A 21,031-nucleotide genomic window follows, 5' to 3' on the forward strand; every position below is an offset into this window, starting at 1 on the left:
AGTGACAGTTATACTACTTAGATCTAAATGTGCACATGAACACACGATTATATAAGTACTTTACCTATATACAAATGTATCACAAGCTTGAGTGTGCTTCCAGTGTGTTTGAACAGTCACATAAATAGGACAAAACCAGAATAGTCATAAAAGCAGTCTATTTGGATATATATATTTTTTTGCTAAATGATGTCAAATGAAAAATGAGCACATTAAGTGAAAGCCAAATGCTACACAAAGAAGACACTCTGCCTTCACTGTTTAATCTACCACTGACACATCTATAAAAACACTTTGTTAAAAATGGCCAGTGGTGATAATAAAAATCAACTATTAGATGAAATACTAGTAACTTCAGGGTGTGAAACTCATCTTCTCAATTTCATGGTTCTTTAAAACAAAGTAACTTTGATGTGTTTTTGAGCTAAGTATTTCATCTGAAACAGATCATGTTTTTAACCAAAATTTTCCGGTTTCCAGGAAACACCATAATAAGGAAGAAGTAGTTTCTAGAGAATTCATGTGAGATGAAACACCACGGATAATTTTCCTAAAACCAGTCCAAACTTCTGGACTTCAGCACCTGCCTATTTACATATTCAAAATAATTTAAATTAATTTGCCTGTTCAAACAGTTTCATTTGCAACATCAAAAAATGTACTTAGGGAAGTTGCAATAATACAGTCAACGTACTCAAACAACTTTTTATAAACTACAACAGCAAAGTAACCCCAGAGAGTAAGGTTGCAAAGGATTCTACATGAAAGAAAACTCTGATTACTTCTTCAGCAAAATCAGTTTCATCTCGATGGAAGTTAACATGTACTTCATCATATCTATATGTCACTCAAACACCCATAAAATACTCCCATATCTTAATTTAAATTAAGCAAGTGACAAAATACTACTTTGTTAAAACCCAAAGAGCACAGGAGGACTGGGCTTATCAGGCCTGATCAGTAGCAGCGTAAAATACAGTTACTTTCCTAACAAAGGCAATAAATGTGGACTTGTTGGCTCCTCAGCTGCAGCTCACAAAACACCAGCTAGAGCAAACAAGGCAATATTAGCAACTGAGGCTACAGAGACTGACAGAGCCAAAAAAAAAAAACCAAAACCTACCTTTTCAGAGTCCCAGTACCATGCCGAAGTTAGAAGACAAAGGTAACTCATGCAGTCACAAATCTTCCACTAACACCCATTAAAGGTAACTCAGCTATTATAGTTTTATGCTGTGTATCTTTTAGCATTTTCTTCCAATACATGGCATCAAAGCATGCAAATAGTAAGGCCTAGCAGACTGTACCAAGTCCAGAGTTTCTACATTCCCACGTGTAGCAACATACATTTGTTCTTTTTCTCAGACCTCCACTCACCATTACCCAACACACAACTTCCATAGCACCAAACAAGAACAATCCAGTTAAGAAGACTAAGCACAATGACAGCCCAATACAAAGCCTATTAATATAAAGTTATCCCATCAGCACCTTCAACTCATTTGCCATTTTATCTTGATGAGTGTGTTGCATCCCATATATTTGGTACTGGATCAAAAAACCATGAAACTCCTGAAGTTGGAATGCCAACAAAGTCCCCACATTCTGACTAAACATTTTCTCAAATCTCTTCTGCAGATGATACCTTCCTTCACTAAGATAGTTCACAGAAGTTAGTTCTGAACCCTTTATTTTAAGCATAAATGAAAGTTGTTCAGGTTCTATACTAAACCCTTAACCTTTAAAATGTGTTTAAATTCAATTTTGGTTTCACAAAGCATTCAATAAACATTCTAGATTCTTAAGGCCAAGGAGCATCATGAGCATCATAAAAGAATCTCAGAATTAAGGCAACAAGAACATGGATTTAAGATCACAGAAGAACTCAAAGGTTGGGTCTCCTAACCCTGAGCAAAATCTGTTTTATATTATTAGTGTGCATTCTCCCTAAACAATTGCTCAGAGTTCAAATGCCATTGCTTAGTTCTTGTTTGAGCAGCTCATTACCTGACCAATGCCATTGAAAAGTCTAAACAGAAAATAGCAACTATCCCACTGAAGTTGAAGTCAAGGGAACCTCAGTTACGGGATTTAGTGCTTTGATATTGAATGTGTAATTAGTTCTGCACCACAGTAAAACAGCCTCTAATAATTAGAGCAGTCTTTTTCCTTAACATACAATAACAACTCACACGTCTCAACATGCTGCTGATATTCAGTAAAGCAAATGTACATTTGCCAGAACTGATCTGTTTATTTTAAATTCCAATTAGAGAACAAATAACGATCTTTCATTAATTTCTTCATACTAAAAATTCAGACAAACTCTGAAATGCTTTATTTTCACTTCAGCTTTACCTGTGCTTCACTAAGGCCAAGTTCCAGCATCTCCAGTGACTTTCGAATCATGTTTGATTTCTCTTCAACCAGATTAGTTTCATCATCTTTCTTCAAACATTTCAGTGTTTCAAGTAAGCTCTGTAAAATTGAATTGTGTTCATTCTTCAGTGCCTCTAGTCCATTAATCACTTGCTTAGTTTTGGCAATGATTTCATCTTGAGTAAGCTTCTCCAACTTCTCTTCCTTTAGATACACCATTGTGGACATGTTTTCATACATTCTGAAGAAGAAGAGCATACTAGTTAACCACAGGGTACAAAAAAAAAAAAAAAAAAAAAAAGCAACAACAAAAACAAACAAACAAAACCCAGCCAAGCCATTCTCTACAAGTGAATAAAGCTTTTCTTTAAGTAGTCATTAAAACATAATTGTTTTAAATACATACTCATAATGTAATGATATTTTTGCAGAGCTTTCACAATGTTTTACATCCTGGCTTTGAACAGCACTTCAAGATTTCCAGTTTCTATTTCCAGAGTTAATATCAACACTAATTCATAAGGCAAACAGATGAAAATAAACAAACAAACACGGCAAAAGACTTTCCAATAAGGCCTGAACAATCATGCTGCTTTTCTAGGATTCTGGTTTGTGCAGTAGCTGGTGTATAAAACATATGTTATAATACATACAACTGAAGCCACTGATCTACAATTATCTTTACAGCTATTCACAAACTAGAATTTGAAGAAATACCATCCAACCTTCTAAAAAGGTTGATCAATCAAACTTTGTCCTTTTCCAGGAGCAAGAAAACACCATCTTGATCCTTTTCCAGGGGGGTACAAAAGCTAGTATCTTTATGTATTTTGAAAACAACAACTGCCCCCTAAGATTACTTTACATCCATTGTTGTTCCTGTAGAATTTGATATAGATATTCAATTGTCTACAGGCCTAGACACAACTGTTTTGAGTAGGCTACAACAGCTGTTACATGCTAGAAAAAATGATTTGTATAACACAATCCTTGTGATAAATGTTTCACTGTGCTATTTAGTCAGCACGTTGCACGCTTTATTAAGGCTATCAAATTTCTGGATGTTTGTAAATGCCTCAACCAAGTGCAAACTATAGAAACTCTGGTATTTCCACCATTATATGTCCTGCTGCTGAAGTGACAACCAAGTATAACAATGCTGCAATACGACCAGAAGACAGAAATCACTTGATCCTGTTTCTGTATCACCAGAAAAATGTTCTATAATGAAAAAAAGAATTCAGGAATTGTTCCTTTATACTTAAGATATAAATAGCTTCAAGTGTACCAGAAGTATAAATTAGAATAAAGTAGCAATGATTTTTCAAAAACCTTTTCACATCTATACAAAGACACTTGGGGAAGTTTTGATAAATTAATGTTTAAAGTGAATTTGCTAAATTGCATTAACATCAGTGAGTATAACTTAAGAAGAAAGCACCCCCAAAAATGTATAATCACTTAAATCTTGAATAAGAGTGTTTTAGAAACAAGCAATACATACACACACGCCTTCATGGCTACAGCTGAAGGATGTGCTTGTACTCTACTGTATAGTGTAAAAGAGGTTGTTCATTCTCTTTACATACACTCAAATCTCTGTTACGACTTCCTGCAATGTGATTTGTAAAAAAAATCATTCCCATTTGTCACAAAAGAGCCATATGCTACACTAGTTTATTTTGTTACAATCTATTGTCTGAAAACACAGATAACTTGGGGAAGCAGTGGATTAGGTTTGATCACAATTTAGTACAAGAACTTCATATTCACAAACAGATGCATAACATATACATCTGTATCAAACATCTACTCTAGCCTGGTGTAAGAAACCAGCTCACCAAAACATGATGAGCAGAACAATTATTACACAATTCCCATTCAAAATATGAGAAATACTACCTAGAATGTTTAAATACCATTTAAAAAACATACTCTCTAAAATTGTGTGTAAATGGATTGCAGTTTAATGCAAACCAAGTCTGTAAATAAACGCAACAAGCACAATCGTGTAAGAAATTGTTGTGGGTTATGCTAAATTAACCTATAGCTGAGCCCTAATTACCATCCAGCATGCTGCCATGCTTTCAATTAACAGCTTCTGCCCTGAATGCAAAGAACTGAACCTTTGATCATACAGAAATAAAAGAGCAAAGGACATCTTTTGAACAGGGACTTTCATTTTGTACTTGAGAAGCTCTGAGAAACGTCATTTGTAAATACCTAGAGTTTTTCTACAACATTTAAGTTTTCCAAAATAAGCAAGTGTTAATTTGCTTCTGTCTGATGTGAGCCGGGACAGCAATTCCTCTGCGTGCTTCAGTGCTTTGTAGTCATTCTGTGACATCAAAGATGGAAGGCAGGTATGTGGGCACGTGTAAGGTGTACATAGAGGCTGTTAATAAAAATTGCACATTTTAACCACCAAAGCAGAAGTTAAATGAATGCAGATAAATGATCAGCCATGCACTGTTACAAAGAGGATATACAAACCCAAGAAAGCAATGCCAAAAACTACATCGGGTGTTCTAACACTCCTCCCTTCACGCAAAAATGAATCACGTAGCCTGGGGAGAACCTATCCAACAGCAGAAATCCAGAACAAGAAAATAATCTGTGTGCACCACCACATCTTAGGTGTGAAATGGACACCAATTTGTTACTACAGGGAAAAAGGGCTGTCAGATCCTAGCTAGAATTTGGCACGTAGTTCTGGCTGCATACACAGAAGGCGCAGGTCAGGAAGGCTAAGCCAGCACAGAAACCTTTGAAGAAAGGAAAAGCAGGTTTAAGAATTTATTTTATACCCAATGGAGACAAAAAAGATGTGTAGAACTGATCGCATAAGGAAAGGAATAAATCTTTCTATGTAGGTTTTGTAGGATGTTTAAGGATCTCTGAACAAAACACTACAGAAGTTTGGATAATGTTCTCCACATCAATAACGTATATAACTGAACAAGTGAGAAAAAGGGAAGATATCAAATATACAATTTATTATGCTATCAGATTCTTTGTAAGAGTAAGATTAATAAATATTTAGTATCTTTTAAGAGTAACATGGAGGTATGGTGCTATTTCTATGATTAAAAAAAAAATCCATTTTAAGAGGGCAAACCTATTCATCAAGCATGACTGTATTTGACAACATAATCATGTAATTAGTTTGGCATGGCCTGAGCCCCTAAATCCCATACAGGCAGCAAAAAACCATAAGCTTGTATGCAAAAGTAGACATGCACACATCCAAGTGAAAAAAGATAAAACCTACTGTACACTTCTATTGCCTTTTTTTTCTTCCCCAGAAAAAATCTTTATGTTCCCCCACAGAAAGGAAAACAAACAAAAAAAATAAAACAAATGCACAAAACAGCACACAAAGGTTTCTTAAGCCCCTTTCCATTTTATCCTGACATCAGCTTGCAGTCCAAATTTTACCTGTTACAGAGCAGGGGTTCTAGGTTCAAATACTAATCTTGTAATTCAATTTACAACTGACCAAAAAAAAAAATAATAAAAAAAATCAAGATGCACAAAGGTTTAGAGCTGGAAAACAAAACCATGGATCAAGGGAAAAAATGCAATGTCAGAGTTACAGACTAGCCTGCTGGCTTAGTCAATTTATGTATCAGATTAAATACGTGCCTGCATAGATCTTGAGTGTTAGCATCCTGTTTATTTACCACCAGACCATTTTGTGTACTAAGTCGCTTACCACTTTTCAAACACCTTTAAAAAGGAAGCAGTTTGCATCTAACACAAAAATAGCGAACTTGGCCAGTTATAAAAAGCTGCACAGTTACACCTACTAAAGAGGTTTTTGCAGAATTTCACACCAATCACTTTTGTAACTTCATTCAAAGAAATAGATTGGGAATACTAAAAATCTAAACCAGAGGAAGCAGGAACGAAGGAGAGACAAGGCCACTGTCATGTAGCTGCTGGGATAATCCCATCATATACAAACTACTTACAGGCTGTATCCTTAATCAGTTTAAGTATTTTTTTTAGCCATAAAACTTTTAAAACAATAACACTGGTACTGCTGACACTACAATTTGTGCCCAAGTTCTCCTACAGACACACATGTATCTAGTGAACTTCTCAAACTCTTATTTAAGGATCTCGTAAACACAAATAATTTTCTGTACTCACCTACTTTAAAAAGCGTCACTTCCCTGCAAATTCCCTCAAAGGATAAAAAGGTTCACGTTTAAGGTGAAATTTTACTTAGATAAAAGAATACAACATCATTTCTGATTTCTCGAATGAGATTACACACAACCATACAAATCCTCCTCTGCATACAAGAACTTATCAAGGCAGAACACTTCTCTTTTCTAAGAAACCCATGACGTTTTTTTCCTTGCCTAAAAACAACAATAAAACAGCTGTAAGTCTTTGTTAAAACTTTATTTCCTTATTATATATCTCTAAAAGTTTCTTCTCTCTGTATTGATATTTTCATGATTTAATAGGTCACATTTCAAGTACTAAAAGCTTGGTAGAAACATTTTAAAATGCATCTAGATTCTGACCATCACTGCTTGAAAATACAAAAGGAAAAAAAAAAATCTGTCAAGTCCGGCAACAAATCAAATTCTCCCTGAAATTTTTCCTCTGAAAATATAGACAGGACAACTGACACAGAATAAGGTATCTGCATACAGGATAAAAGTAAATAATTTCCCTACCAGCAAAAGCTACAGGACCTCCAAGCCATGCCTACTTGCCCCATCATCTCCATGAGCTGGAAAACTCCATGGATACAGCAGGTATTAGTTTGACCTTTCTGTGTTTCTAAGATGTACCTACCAGCTCACTGTTTGGTAATAATAATTGGTGTATTGGAGGGCTTTTAACCCTAATTTCACTTAGTGTCTCCTTAATTACATAGCGAGGCTCCATACGCTGTACATGCTGGTTTCATTCTGTGTTAGTTGCCATCTACAAGGCCTTAATTCCCAGCTCAGCCCAGACGCACATCTCACTGCATCGTGGAGCTCCCCATCTTGAAATGCTGCTACCTGCTTTACTGCTCATCTGCAAGGGTGGGAGACTGCTTCTCAAACAATTCCAACAAGATCACAAGCTTTCCAAGCACAAAAAGATCATCATCAAACACAAAACAATGCCTGCCATGGAAGAGGAGTACTATGTCAACCACTACATGAACTGCACCTCCTCCTAACAAGGCAGCTGAGGGCACACGCCCGTCAGAAATGGCAGGGATGAATCACCCAGGGATGTCTTTCAGACACTCAAAGGCGTTTGTAAAAGGACTTGGGTAAGGAACAGCCAGTTTGAACATACTGCTGTTACAGCTTACAGTCACATATGTCCAAGTCTAAAATATATATATATGATATATATAAATATATATATCATATATATATATATATATATATATATACATATATATATATATACACACATATACACACACACATACAAGAATGATTCTTTCAATCTAAGATGTTACTTTCTCTCCATGAGCCTATTTCCTACTACCACAGGCCATATTCCCACACCCAAAGAAGTGTACACCCTCTCTTTTCCTTTGACTTGCCCTCCTTTTAATTACAATGACCTTTTACAGTCAGGCATTTTATTCTGATACACGCATCTCTGATGCCACTGAAGAAACAGCATAGTTTTTCCTCTGTGTTTGACACATGCAGGACTGTGGACGAACTGCCAGTGCTATATATGAGTCTCATCATAATACTATATTTGAGTCCGTGTATGAGCCTCTAGAGAGCAGAAAATCTTGAACTGTCTGGAAGCAGTGCTCTGCTGGAGGTCAGACCCAAGGTACCCTCGCTGGCCCAGTTCTGCAAACAGAGTCCTGCTGCGCTTCGGTACTGCCTCGGGGTTCCAAAAAGGCGAGCTCAGAAAGTGTCTTTGCAATTTAGCACATGCATACACAAGCTACCTTAAAAATAACTTGGTGAGAGCAATTATAGCATGTACTGGAGTCCATAAAACTGCTGACCAGAAGCAGACAAGATGGACAAGCAACCAACCTTAAGCTGTATGAAGGCCTTTAGAACAGGACATGTCTAAAAAAAGAATTAACCCCTTGGACTCACTTTTTTTTTAATCTATCAAGTTCCTTCTAGTAAGCATCCAAATTAAATAGAAAAAAAGCAAACAAACAAAAATGACCCCCTTTATTGCGCTCCTTCTGCCAGAGGTAACCCTGAACGCAGAAGGCTGCCGTGCCACCTGGTTAAGAGGAAGGTATGCAAGGTAAATACTATAAAAAGGACTCTTGTACTTCTTTGATGTCAAGGGCATGCACCCTAAAAAAGCTCAGAATTAACTTCATAATTTGACCTCCAACCTTAACACTGCAAGACATATTTGTTGGTAAGCAAACCAGACGCACACTCACACTGTGCAATGGCTCAGTGCTTCTGAAGGTAAGCCCAGGAAGCATAAAACACCAGAAGACCCAAATACTGCAGGGATTTCGGCCAGACTAGCACGTCTGTTGCTTTTTGTTAACACTGCTGGGTGCAGCCTGCTGTCCACATTGCTGGGATGAGGCTGCACAGCCACGTGTTCTACACCTGCATCATGCCCTTCAAAACCCACCAGCCATCATTAAGCCTATCCACGGCATGAAACTATGTTTAAGTGAAGAGAACTACGTACCAGTTTAACCCAAGAACACAGTCACTGTGCATTTGCTTTGATAAATTTTGGAATCTTTCAACCACATAGCTTGCTAAAAAGATCATACTTTATGGGAGAAACCTTTGGATTCTTTGCAAGATTAAAAACAATTAAAGGAGAAAAGCAGGGTCACAAGTTATATTTGCTAATAGAAGATACAATAGCAAAACAGAACTCCCAGCAAGGGTGATGCTGTCAGCTCTGGAAGAGCACAAGCTATGAAGATTTGCACTGCATCCCCCTAGCTGATGAGCCACCAATGCAATTATTTCCTCTTAGGTTCAGCCGCGCCTGTAATTCCATAACGCTGCAGCCCGTGGCCAAATCCCATCTTGCTCCTCCTGCTCCCTTACTGCAGCAGACAGAGATCCCCCGTGATACAGCCACTCTGCTACGCATTGCTATTCCTACCCCCATTATTTGTGTACAAGTAGGAATGGCATCAAATGCAAGCATCCTCCAAGCACAGCTCCCCCAGTACATTTTACCATTCTAAAGTACTAAAAATTGACAGTGATTAAAAACCGGAATAGTGACATATCCTAAAATTACAGTGGATCACAGCGGATTATTCTCTCTCTGAGAAGTGGCATCTCCTTGGATGCTGCAACCAGCCCACACACATCATGAGCATGAAAAATTTAGTCTCTGTATACATTCCCAAGTCCTAACATCTCATGAAGCTAGGTGGAAATAAGACTTTTCTAGCCACTTGTCAGCACATCAGAGATTTCTCTTTGTCAATGCTGAAGCAAGTGCATGAGCAATCTGACAGGTGCATGCCCTGTGTGTTTAGCAGACCCAGTCAGGTGTTCAGAGGAACTATGCCAAAAGCTGTCCTTTCAAGAAGATGCACGCTTCCTAACTCTGTTAACTGAGGTTAATATCATCTCTCACAGGTTGGCAGGACACACCTTCCTTTCTCTCCATCTGGAACAGCGTACTTCTTTAACATCCATAGACCCCCAGTAAGATCAAAACCCCAATCTTTTCCGAAATAATAAAATGGAGCACAAACTTCTTCCACTGCTTGGTAGTCTTGGGCAATGAGCTCTAGTGGCAATTTGTTAATTCCAGTTGTGCCCACGTAGCTTCTGAAGATGGGCGACCGCAAATCTCAGCCTCCTACCCCCCGGAGCAAGGGAGTCGCTGCTTTTGTGCATGACTGCTGCGTCAACACCAAACGGCGTCTGGGGCTTTTCTCCAAAGCCAGTACTCCCTAGCTTCTTGTGAGCACTAATAAGCACTTTCAAGCAGCCACAAATAGACCTCAAGAAAAGCAGAGCCTTTGCCCTGTTCCCTACGACACCGGCCACAGGATTTACCTTGTGCTTATGGCCATAAAGCCCACCTCGCTGTGCACACTGGAGATTAAGGTGCATTTTAGCAAAATGATCTGTGACTATATTGAGTAGTTACATAAAGACAGAGTAAGCATTCTTAAATGCATCAGGAGGCAGAATGATTTTAAAAGTCATCATATTTATACTTAGCTTATAAAAATTAAAAATGCTTGTCACAAGAATCAAAGAAAAAAAATCATGGATAATTATTCAAAAAATGTGTATTGTGGTTTAGTATGCTGTTATTACAAAGACATGCTTCATAAATTACCTGCTTAAAGCAGACCGAAAGGAAATTTTGACTGTATTTTTAAAGAAATGCTGTCAAGATGATTTGAGTTACAAATCCATCATCGCTATCAAATCCCTTATTTTTTACCCTCACTATTCCAACCGTCTATATTTATTTCTGTGTGGGAATGGCGCTTGGCTCTTGAGAGGCTTATCAGCTTGTGCAGCCGTGTCTTCAATGAATCCTGAGTCTTGATGTTTTTTGTAGACTGATTCTAGCTGGTTGAGAGAATCTCTTTGGGACTGGAATAGAGAGGTCTAGTAACTGCAAAGTGGTTTTAATTATATACGTTTTGCAATTTTAAGTTGTCAATAGTGTAGACAAACCATTTTTTGAGCTTGACTCTAGTTCTTTCATTTTGCATTTTTATTTCTGAGACATGAACTACTTTCCCAACTAATTCAAGTAATCATCTATTTATGTTATCTAAACTCTAGATGGCACTTAGGTAAAAGTAGGAGAGTGTTCCCATCAAATCACACTTCCACAATACATTAAAAACCACATCAGCTTCCACTTACTAACATCAGACCTATAATCTTTACCAAATTTACTTTTTATGGCATTTCCATGAACTTTAATAATAATAAAATGCATGCAGGGAAGGCAGAGAAGGCCACATTCTGCCTCACATCACTGCCAGCAGTTCTTCCCATAAAGGGCCAATTTACTGAAAGTACAGATTATGTTACTCTTGCAGGCTCATGGATGTTGAAGGGAAGGGTTATCTGTATCAAAACTGAGAAAACCAGCAACTCCTTCTGAAGACATAAGAGCCCCATCCACTAACATTGCTTCAACATGGGCCAGCCTTTAGATTTAACAAATCCTTAAATCTGATTTTCAAGTTACCTAATAGCCTACATTAAGATGCAGAAACTATGCAAAGAGTCTCCCCTTCAACCTTTAGGGTAAATCACCTTCCCCTTTATCCTTTCATTTAAGGAAGAGAATAAAATCCCCAAACCAACTAACCTCATTCTTCCAAAGTAACTACAGGAGGAGGCACACAATAAAATTGTTCAGATGTTGTCCACAATATTAAGAAAAAAAATCCTTCTATACCATTAAATATTCCACCAAAATTGATGCTTTCAACGGCAATCGCCAGTTACCAGACCGACATATTACACCTTGCAAATTTCACCTCACAGGAAGTGTAGCAAATGATGCAATCCTCCAGCAGAACAACTTTGTATCACTCACTGTGTATCTCACCCAGCATAGCAGAGAGCTGATTTTGCTAGAAGGTTGTGAATCATGTCCCTTTTAAGTGCTCTGTAATCTGCAGTGCTTACTCAGATGGTCTTGAAGTCAATCAGGGCTGGAAGCACAGAGCAGCACAACAGGCCCTAAGCCCAGCACGTGACAAAGTCTCCCTGGCACTCTGTGCTCTCACACCCGAGGATCGAAGCACAGTTTTAGCCCCAGCTCCAGCCCTCTCTCATAATTTATCTTAGTGATTGCTGGGGCACTGGGATTCCTTGGGGACTCTGGAAATATTGGCTGCATCTACAACACTCACTTAACAGTTGCCATCGTCCTGCTGCACCAGACTGCTCCTCTTGTGCACTGGCAAAGAACAACACATTAAATTGAAAACAGACACAACAGACATTAAAAGTAACGCTTTGAGTATTGTATTTTAAATGGTCTTGTTTGGATAAATATGATTTGAAAGCATCCCTCAGTACTGCGGATGGCAGAACAGTCACTTCCTAAAACAACTGTGCCACTAAGAGCAACAGATCACATATTTTTGAGTATTGTTCCATGTGCAGCCAGACCAGCAGAGAGGGAAAAAAAAATAAAAAAAAATCAGCCAGCATATTTCCAGGCCATTTGTTAGCACAACAACTGGGTGGGGATCAAGAAACAGAATCAGCGGACACACAAACTACACGCAGGCAGTGTAACTCAAATCCCACTGACTGCTGCTTTTGAAAATATGCCGTGCATCTTTACCTTCATTCTGCAGACTCAGCACTCAGGGTTTTTTTAAGTTATAAATTGTGTTCTAACAGCAAAATCTAAATGGACTCTAAAAACGACATATAGCATATAGTTTCAACTTAAAAGTACTGTGAGAGAAACTGTTACTGAGTAAGAAAGGCTTAAAAGCAGAGTTATTGAATCATCAATCAGTCCTTACCTCTGTTCTGAGCAATGGAGAGCAGATGTAATTAAGTATCAGCAAATTACTGGGCCATCCAGTCAAAGTCACCCTGTGGTGCCTCTTGCCTTCTCAGAAGATAGCAGATGGGTAACAAATTTTTGAAAACGAGGACATCTGGCTAAAACAGGATCAGTATGATAACAAAACCTTTTCTGTCTTCTCTGGGCTTTGTTTTAAGCCACCGGGAACACCCACCAAGGACCAGAGCTCTGTGCCAGAGCACTCAGAGCAGAACACAACCAGCTTTTAGCACGGCCTGTCTGTTAAATGAACTCTGCCTTACGGAGGCACAGGGATCAGGTTTGCACCCACTGAGCCTTCTCAATGTATACCACTCCTCAAAATGAATGTATTGTCCCGAGGATTCATTCCAGCAAGACCTCTGGGTCACTGTCGAGTGTGCTAGCACACTGATAAACATCAGCACGACTCCTGCACCCTCTGTATTGCAATACAGCAGCATCCAGTATACTGAATGCAACTGGGCTACACCCAAAGAAATCATAAACAACTGCATTCCTACATCTTCCGTGCACTACTATCTGATATGAGAGGATTTACAGAGAAATGAGATCAGAGGAGGACTTTTATTTTAAGCAGACACAAAAAGAAAAAGTCTGGAGCGGAAACCCAGCCAAAATCTGTGTCACCCCGCTGCCATACAGACAGCTGTGTTAACAGAGTGAGGGTGTGGAACAAGTGGCAGGAGTGTGGAACTACATAAAGCAGCACCCAGACTAAACAAACATGCAACTATAACCTTAGCCACTGATTATATATTACTATTTTGTCAGCAGAAACAATTTACAAGGTTGCTGCCTTCCAATCTCAAACCTGTGACCTCTCGTTCCCTGTCCCGTTACTTGCATTAATCCAATTACACACAGCCACCATCTACATCAACCTGCGGGGGGAAAATATCCTGCTTCTTCAGCCATCCCTCCTGTCTCAAGACACAAACGCAGTATGACTTGGGAGGGACACATCCAGCTTAACCACATGAACAAATGAAATGTTAAAGCCGAGGGTACAGCAAAACACATTTGTGAAGATGAGGGAACAGCTGCCTCTCAGAAATGGAAGCTGCTCAAGCTGGAAGACACAACTGTGACCTTCCTACGTTATTTGCTAAAGGAACATCCATAAAAGCATTCAATCTTAAGCACCATATTGTGTTCAGAAGCAAAAACAGCAGAACCACCCCCACCATTGAACCCACCTCCTCTCCTGCGAGCCCGTAAATCTGCGCAACGTGCTTGGCAAATCATTCAACTGCTGTCAGCTGGAAAGGAGCAAACTCCAGATATATGGCAGGAATGCAGCCACTGCGGTCCTGTAGGAAGCTTACAGCCACCACCCTCTCCACAGCAGAATGGCACATGCCAGTAACAACACACTGAGAGCACTTGCAGCGTGCTCTTAACTTTTAACTGCTGCTGTTGCAGGACAAAGCACAGCATTAGGACGCTACACAATATGAACAGCAATATACTGCTACAAAGGATAGCAGCACACGATGTGAGAAACAGTTTATGGGTATGTAATCAGTGGTTGTATATCAGCCATAAATACTAAGATTTACGATAGACAGCCAGTTATCTGATAATGTTGAAAAAGTTAAGTATCGTCATTTAAAAAAAATGTTTTTAGATACAGCTTTGTTTCCTGGAACATATATAAAACACACAATGTAAGAAAAGCAGATATTAACTATTACCAAAAAGGTTAGCTTTAAATCAGACATTTCTTGACCTTATCAATGTTAATTAGTGCATCATTAACTTTTTACATGGTTTTCTGGGTACATACAAGTGCAGGGTTACAATCCCATAGTAATTAGGGTGTCGTTAGCCACCACTCCAACCCTACCAATATATAAGGCAGATAGCACTACTGACTGATGGGTTACATTTGTCGCTATATTCACTTTAGAATATAGTAAAGTCACCTACAGGTCTGATGTAACCCCCAAAACACCACCTTAATATAATTAATAGGTTTTATGGCAATTATTTACAAAGAACCAACGTAGGAAACTGCTCGGTTTTAAGACTACCTGCAAAAAGTAATTTAGTACTTTTACCTGTAGGCAAGACCTGATATTGAGAAACCAGGTTAAAAAATCTGCATGTTTATGTAGACAACAGGGGGGAAAGCGTGTTTGGAGTAGAAGACCACAATCACATGATTTTGAACACACAAAAAAAAGATGACCAATAATAATTATTTGAAAAACTCAGTTCAATTCCACCTGCAGGTCAAAACTGCTTCTAGGGTAAATAGTGTTTTTCTGACTGTACTAAAAATAGTTAAACAGCAGAGCCCAAGGGAGATAAGCTGGATTCAGAGAAACAAACAGTGATTATATCAACAGTCAGATACTATTACTTGCATCTGTTTTCTTAGCTAACTCAGTCTGAAGAAACTATCAAGTATGAGAAATTAGATATGCTAATTGTTTATACTGTATAAAGAAAACTAGTATTAACTGTACTTTAGCGTTTGCCCTCTGAGAACAAGTCCTTTGTTCACACACTGAAATATATTTCAGGTACTGGAAGCATACATCCTCAGCTCTCATGCTTGCCTATCTGCTATGGCTTGTCATTATTAATTATACTAACTGTCTAGGACAATAAAACATTTTCCGAAACAAGCACAGTGTCATCTGTCAAAGAACCTCACACAAAACCCTGTGGAAATAATTCCTACATCACTGAAAGGATCTATAATTTTGGCTCTTACCCTCTAACAAAGTGCTTGATTCAAATTCCATAAGTACAAGCAACAGAAGCATCTCAGCAAATCTAAGCTAGCAGGAGGGCATCTTTTTCTTCTCAGGCATTAATTGATTTTGGTGACTGATAAATAATTTTTCAAAGAAAGCACACTTATTTCTACAGCCTGCTATTACACAGAAAAATGTTTCACTACAGAAAATTATTGGGAAAGCTTTAGTACCTCAAAAATACCCAATGCTGAGCATGACTCAGGATATAACCATTACAACCAGCTGTATTTTGAAGTCAAAAAGGTTTTTTTTTTTAACATGAGCAATGTATTTGACTGTTATGTGGTATCTGTTAGACATTATATGCTCAATGATTTTGTTTTAAGGAAAATGAGAGTTAACATTTAAAATAAATGTTTTTCTAAACTTTGGTCAAGGTACCTAGTATGTTTTTATAAATCAATGAAAAAACGCCTTGGAAATATAGTATTATCCAGGCTGTATTAAGAGGAAAGCCTGTGACTAGCCACTTCTGTTGCAATGATGAAGGAATTGGCCACATCCCATTTTTGTGATAGATGTGTCATGCTGAACTATACCTGCAAGCAGACAGACCACAAAAGGTTTATTTAAATAGTCCTAGTAGGCATTTCCTCACCACCATCTGCTACCAAACTCTTCAACTTTAAATACAAAAGTATATTTTGCTTCTTTATGAATGTTCCCAAACTCACCCATTTTCCAGTTCCCTTATGAAAATATTATTTTCATAATATTATTAACAACTATTCGTACACTGAATTAAGTTTTAAAATAATTATGGTACACATCTGAAAAGATGCTGTTAATACCAGAATAAATCCACTCATATGTCTTCCAGAGAAGCCAAGCAGAATTAGAGATGAAAGAGCACAAGCCCACGATGTCTCAAGAGAAACAGAAGCTGCATTAAGTGGACTCAGAGCAGAATGAGAGGCTACAGTATTTCCCCAAGCTCCCAATTAAGTGACAGCCATGTAGGTATGTGTGTGTACACATATAGATACAGATATAAACACACACACGCAGATATACAGAGAGAGATGTATACTGCCTAAGGGTAGCACACGAGTGAGGGTTTTCTGACATCATCTTGGTAAGTTCTTCATAAACAGAGCAAGCAGCAATTGCTCTTATATCCCTTATGCATCTGTACTGCATTGTTTTCATTACTGTATGTCAAAATGTGTAGTAGATTGTATTCTGGACTCCTGCAAATTTTTCTTTTATGATTTTGAACATGATTCTTCCTTCACTGAAGAAAGCCTTTTTTAAAATTAGTTTCCATTAGGCACTGCTGGCATGTCACAATATTTTAATGAACAGTAATTGATGCAACTTCACAAGACATTTTGGGAGTAGCATTATTCCCTTTTGAAATTAGATATCATAGCATGTTTTCTTTGATTAGAAAATGAATGGAATCTAGACTTGAATTGCTGTTGGAATTTCTCATTAATGGAATTGTCCAGTTCCTTCATCATCCTTCAGGAAACAGAAAGGTTGCCAAACTTTAACTGCAACATGATGCAGAAGTGATACTGCATTGTTGTGTGTGTGTCTTTCAGGAACTGACAACTTAAAAAGCTCTGCATTTTACTACATGGTTCTGCATTATATAAAAAGCATATCTAAATGGAACAACTAGTTTTCCATATTTGTCACAGTTTCACAAAAAGGTTCTCTGAAACCATGTGTTCACAAAAAAAAAAAAAAATCTGTAAGTGACTTACAAAATATGAGGTCTTCTGCTCAGAATCACCATCTGGATCGGTTTTCTCTCTGCTTCCAGTCAATGCTGAATGTGTTACTTTCAATTGTATCTATAATCCTAGGGTTATAATATCCTCTATCATGTTTCGCTGAAGCTTTGGAATTCATAATCAATTAAAATAAAGCTATTTTCCAGAACAGTTTGAAACATTTCTTTTTAAAATTAAAATGCTAAGCTGTCCAAATCTCGAAGGTTCCTTTTTAGCTTTCCAATGGACACCCTTTGGACATAAGTTTCCTATTTAAGTGAAGTGCAAGTACAAAAGGGGAAGTAAAACAGATAATTACTTCATAGAGTAAATGTTACTAAACCTTCTGCCAACTGTAAGAGCACTAAAATGGTACTTTAAGAGCCCTCATTTAATATATTTTTATGCACAGCTGCAAAAGAATTTATATTATGAGTGACACTGCTCACCATTTTGCTGTTCAAAGCAAAGTATAAGAACAAACTTTCGCTCTTTTCTGGCTGCTTTTATTTTCTGATTTTGTCAAATCAGAAAATTTTTGACTCCAAACATGGAGTCAAAATTGTATTTTGACTCCATGTTTGGTACTTGAATACCGCTGCTACATTTAAGTCATATGCGCCAAGGGAAATGAGTAATGGGGAAAAAATAATAGAGTAAAAGCACCCTCATTGATTTAGTAGCCTTCAACAAGCTAGTCAGTAGCATTAATTTAGGTGATGCTGCTTTGGTTGTTAAAATGTGCTTCAGTGTGCTCATAACACAGCGTTCAGTAAGGAGGCAAGTCCCTTTTTATGATCACAGACAACTGCTATGCAGCTTTACAAATCAGACATCTTGTTACCTACAAACATTAGGAACGCAAAGCCAGGATGAAAAAGACCGGAAAGTGTCTTTCTAATTGATCTGTGCCCAAAAGATGCAGTTATCAGTAAAGTCAGGTAGGGATTAGGGCCATTTTGCCAGGGTAACGTGTTCCTAATCCATGATTTTCTTCATTATTTTAGCACCGCACAAATCTGGCCGAGATCTCAGTGTTAAGACCTCAGCGCGCAGCACGACGGGTGGGTGACCTGTACGGCATAAATCCGGTCCCTATCGACAAAAAAAACCCGAGCTGGAAGCTGTCTCCGCCTCTCCTTCCACCATTTCAGAAGGAGCAGCAAACCCCAGCAGCCAAACCCGAGCACGGGCGAAGGAAAAACAAAAGCGCCGCACGGACACGGGCTGACCGCGGCGGATGGGCGAGGCCGACGGACCCCTTTGGCCCCCCTCAGACCCTTTTGGTCCCCCTCAGACCCCTTTGGCCCCCCTCAGGCTCCTTCAGACCCCTCCAGCCCCCCTCAGACCCTTCCAAACCCCCTCAGCCCCGCTCCATCCCCCTCAGCCCCCGGGCCCCCTCCCTGGGCGGCGCCGGGCCGGCACCGCAGCGCTGAGGGAGGGAAGGGGAAGGGACAAAGCCAAAGCCTCCGGGGGGATGCCTCGGCTCTAGCGGATCAGCAGGGGGACACGGAACAACGGGGAAAGCCACCTCCCATCCTCATAAATTAAAAGAAACCCCAACCACCCGAGCCGAGGCACCCCAGGCGGCGGGGGCAGGCTGTCAGCGGGGCGGCGGGGGGTCCTTTTGTTGTTTGCGCCGAGAGGAAGGGGAAGGCAGCGGTGTGGGGCCGGTGCCCCCCCTGTCCCTGTCCCTGTCCCTGTCCCTGTCCCCATCCCCGTCCCCCCCGGCTCACCGCTCGGTGCTGCAGGCTCGGGCGATGTGCGCAGCGCTCGCAGGGGCGGCGGGGGCCGCGCAGCCCGGGGAAGGGGAGAGGGGGGAAAGGGGGGAAGGGGGGGGGGAAATAAGGAAAGGAGGCGACCGGAGGAAGGATGTCAGCGATGGGCGGGCGGAAGGAAAAGGGTTCTGTAGGGCGAGGAGGGGTGAGGAAGAGGGTGGGCGCCGCGGCGCCTTCGCTGCTTCCCGTGAGGAGCTGACAAGCCCGGCAGCGGCGGCCGCGGTGCGCTCGGCGAGGGGCCCCGGCCCCTGAGGAGCGGGCGCTGACAGCTGCTGGCAGCCACCGCCCCGGCTGCTGGTGCTGCCCCCGCCCCACACCGCCCCACACCGCCCACCGGCACGGCTCGGCACGGCTCGGCACGGCCCACAGACCCGCCCAACATGGCGGCTCCCCTCCTTCTCCCAGCGGGCCCCGCGCGCCCTTCTTCTCCCTCCCCTCAGCGCCGTGCCTGCCGCCATGGCGGTCGGTGGGGAGGGGAAGCGGGAAGGGGCAGAGCCCCCCGCTCATAGCATCCCCCTCACAGCCCCGAGGAGGGGGCTCGGGTTGTGTCCGGGCTCTGCCCGGGGCAAAATGCGGGGTTTCCTTAATGCCCCGTCAGGTGTCGCAGGGCTGGGCAGGCACTGGGGTTGGGTACCGCTGGTGATGGTCGTGTCAGGTGTTTTGGGTGTCTGAGGAGTTTTAGGGTTTGCTGACAGCGAGACTCGTAAATGCTCCAGCTGAACCCCTCTGGAGCAGCAGCAGCAGCTTGTGGTGTACGAGTCACCCAGGAAAGCAGGCAGAAGCCCAAATCCTGAGGAGAAGGCTGGGTGCCCCCTCTGGGCTCGTTGGGTGCTCCTTGCGTGTTTCAACACCCTTGTCATGGATGCACGTTGGATCCACTGAAGGATCCCTGCTGTTGGACAGGTTTATGCATAAAATTTAAGAGTTTCATCAGAAAGGCGGTGACACGTGTCACAAGAACTACTTTGCAGCTTCCAATTCACTCCCACTCCCTCTAACGAAGAAAGAATGGTCACAGTGTTTTCTTCATGTTGTTTAATGTTCCACAGGATACACATTAATCAGAAGAATTGAAGGAAGAAATTGAGGTCCGAGATGAAAAACAGTTAAATATAATGCAGCAGTGCAATGTATATTGGGAGTCATCAGGGGACAGTGACAGACTAACTTTAAGGGTATTATTAACGTCTAGACAGAATATTATGGTGCATTATCACCCCAGCACCACATGCGTAACTCCTGCAGTATGTATAGGTATGAATCATAAGCTTATAGAAACATATGGAGGTGTAGTGGAAAATCAAAATGTGCAGCCTCACCTCAATGGTAAATTGTATAAAGGTATGCTTAAAACTGTTTGCACTCACATAAAACATTGAACAAATTTACAAAATGGCAGATGTGACAGCAAGGATCAGGTGAGAAAGCAAGACTCCTAAGAGGAAGATGGAATCAAAGCTAATGTAGTAGTCAGAGAAGTGTAAGAACAGGAAAAGACTCTCATATGGAGGACTTGTTAGTGTTAGGTCAGAGGTTAGACTAGGTGGTCTTGGAGATCTCTTCCAACCTAGGTGATTCTGTGATTCTAAGGCCAACAGAAACAAAATCAGAAGAAAATGGATCGGCTACAGACTGTGAGTGCAGAGTCACTGTTGGGTTTGAAAAGCTGAGGGAACTGTATACTTCCTGAATTCTTCTGATTCTTATCTTGCACGGGTCAAGCTTTCCAACAAAAACCAGCTGTGATACTGGTACTTCAGAGCAGCAGCTTCTTGTGTTTTTCATCTCCATTTAAAATACTCCTCTGGCAATTTTGTATTAGTGGTTTATCATCACACTGTAGCTTGTCCTGACAGGGAAGTCAGGGCAT

The 21,031-nt window shown here is 40.4% G+C and overlaps 1 protein-coding gene across 5 annotated transcripts in view; it reads right to left on the reverse strand.

Moving 5' to 3' along the window:
• The window catches only part of KLC1 (kinesin light chain 1), a 65,500-nt gene that overhangs the window by 27,813 nt on the left and 16,656 nt on the right, over window positions 1-21,031 (reverse strand). For 4 of the 5 annotated variants that reach the window (XM_032189440.1, XM_032189439.1, XM_032189441.1 and 1 more), the window contains one exon: window positions 2,359-2,620. In XM_032189440.1, the coding sequence (XP_032045331.1) occupies window positions 2,359-2,619 (261 nt within the window). In that variant the 5' untranslated portion in view covers window position 2,620. Of the gene's footprint in view, window positions 1-2,358; window positions 2,621-19,119; window positions 19,438-21,031 lie in introns of those variants that run through there. The other variant, XM_032189444.1, reaches the window with a different exon arrangement.

Source organism: Aythya fuligula, chromosome 5 (genome assembly GCF_009819795.1).
Source record: "Aythya fuligula isolate bAytFul2 chromosome 5, bAytFul2.pri, whole genome shotgun sequence".
NCBI classification, from domain to species: domain Eukaryota; kingdom Metazoa; phylum Chordata; class Aves; order Anseriformes; family Anatidae; genus Aythya; species Aythya fuligula.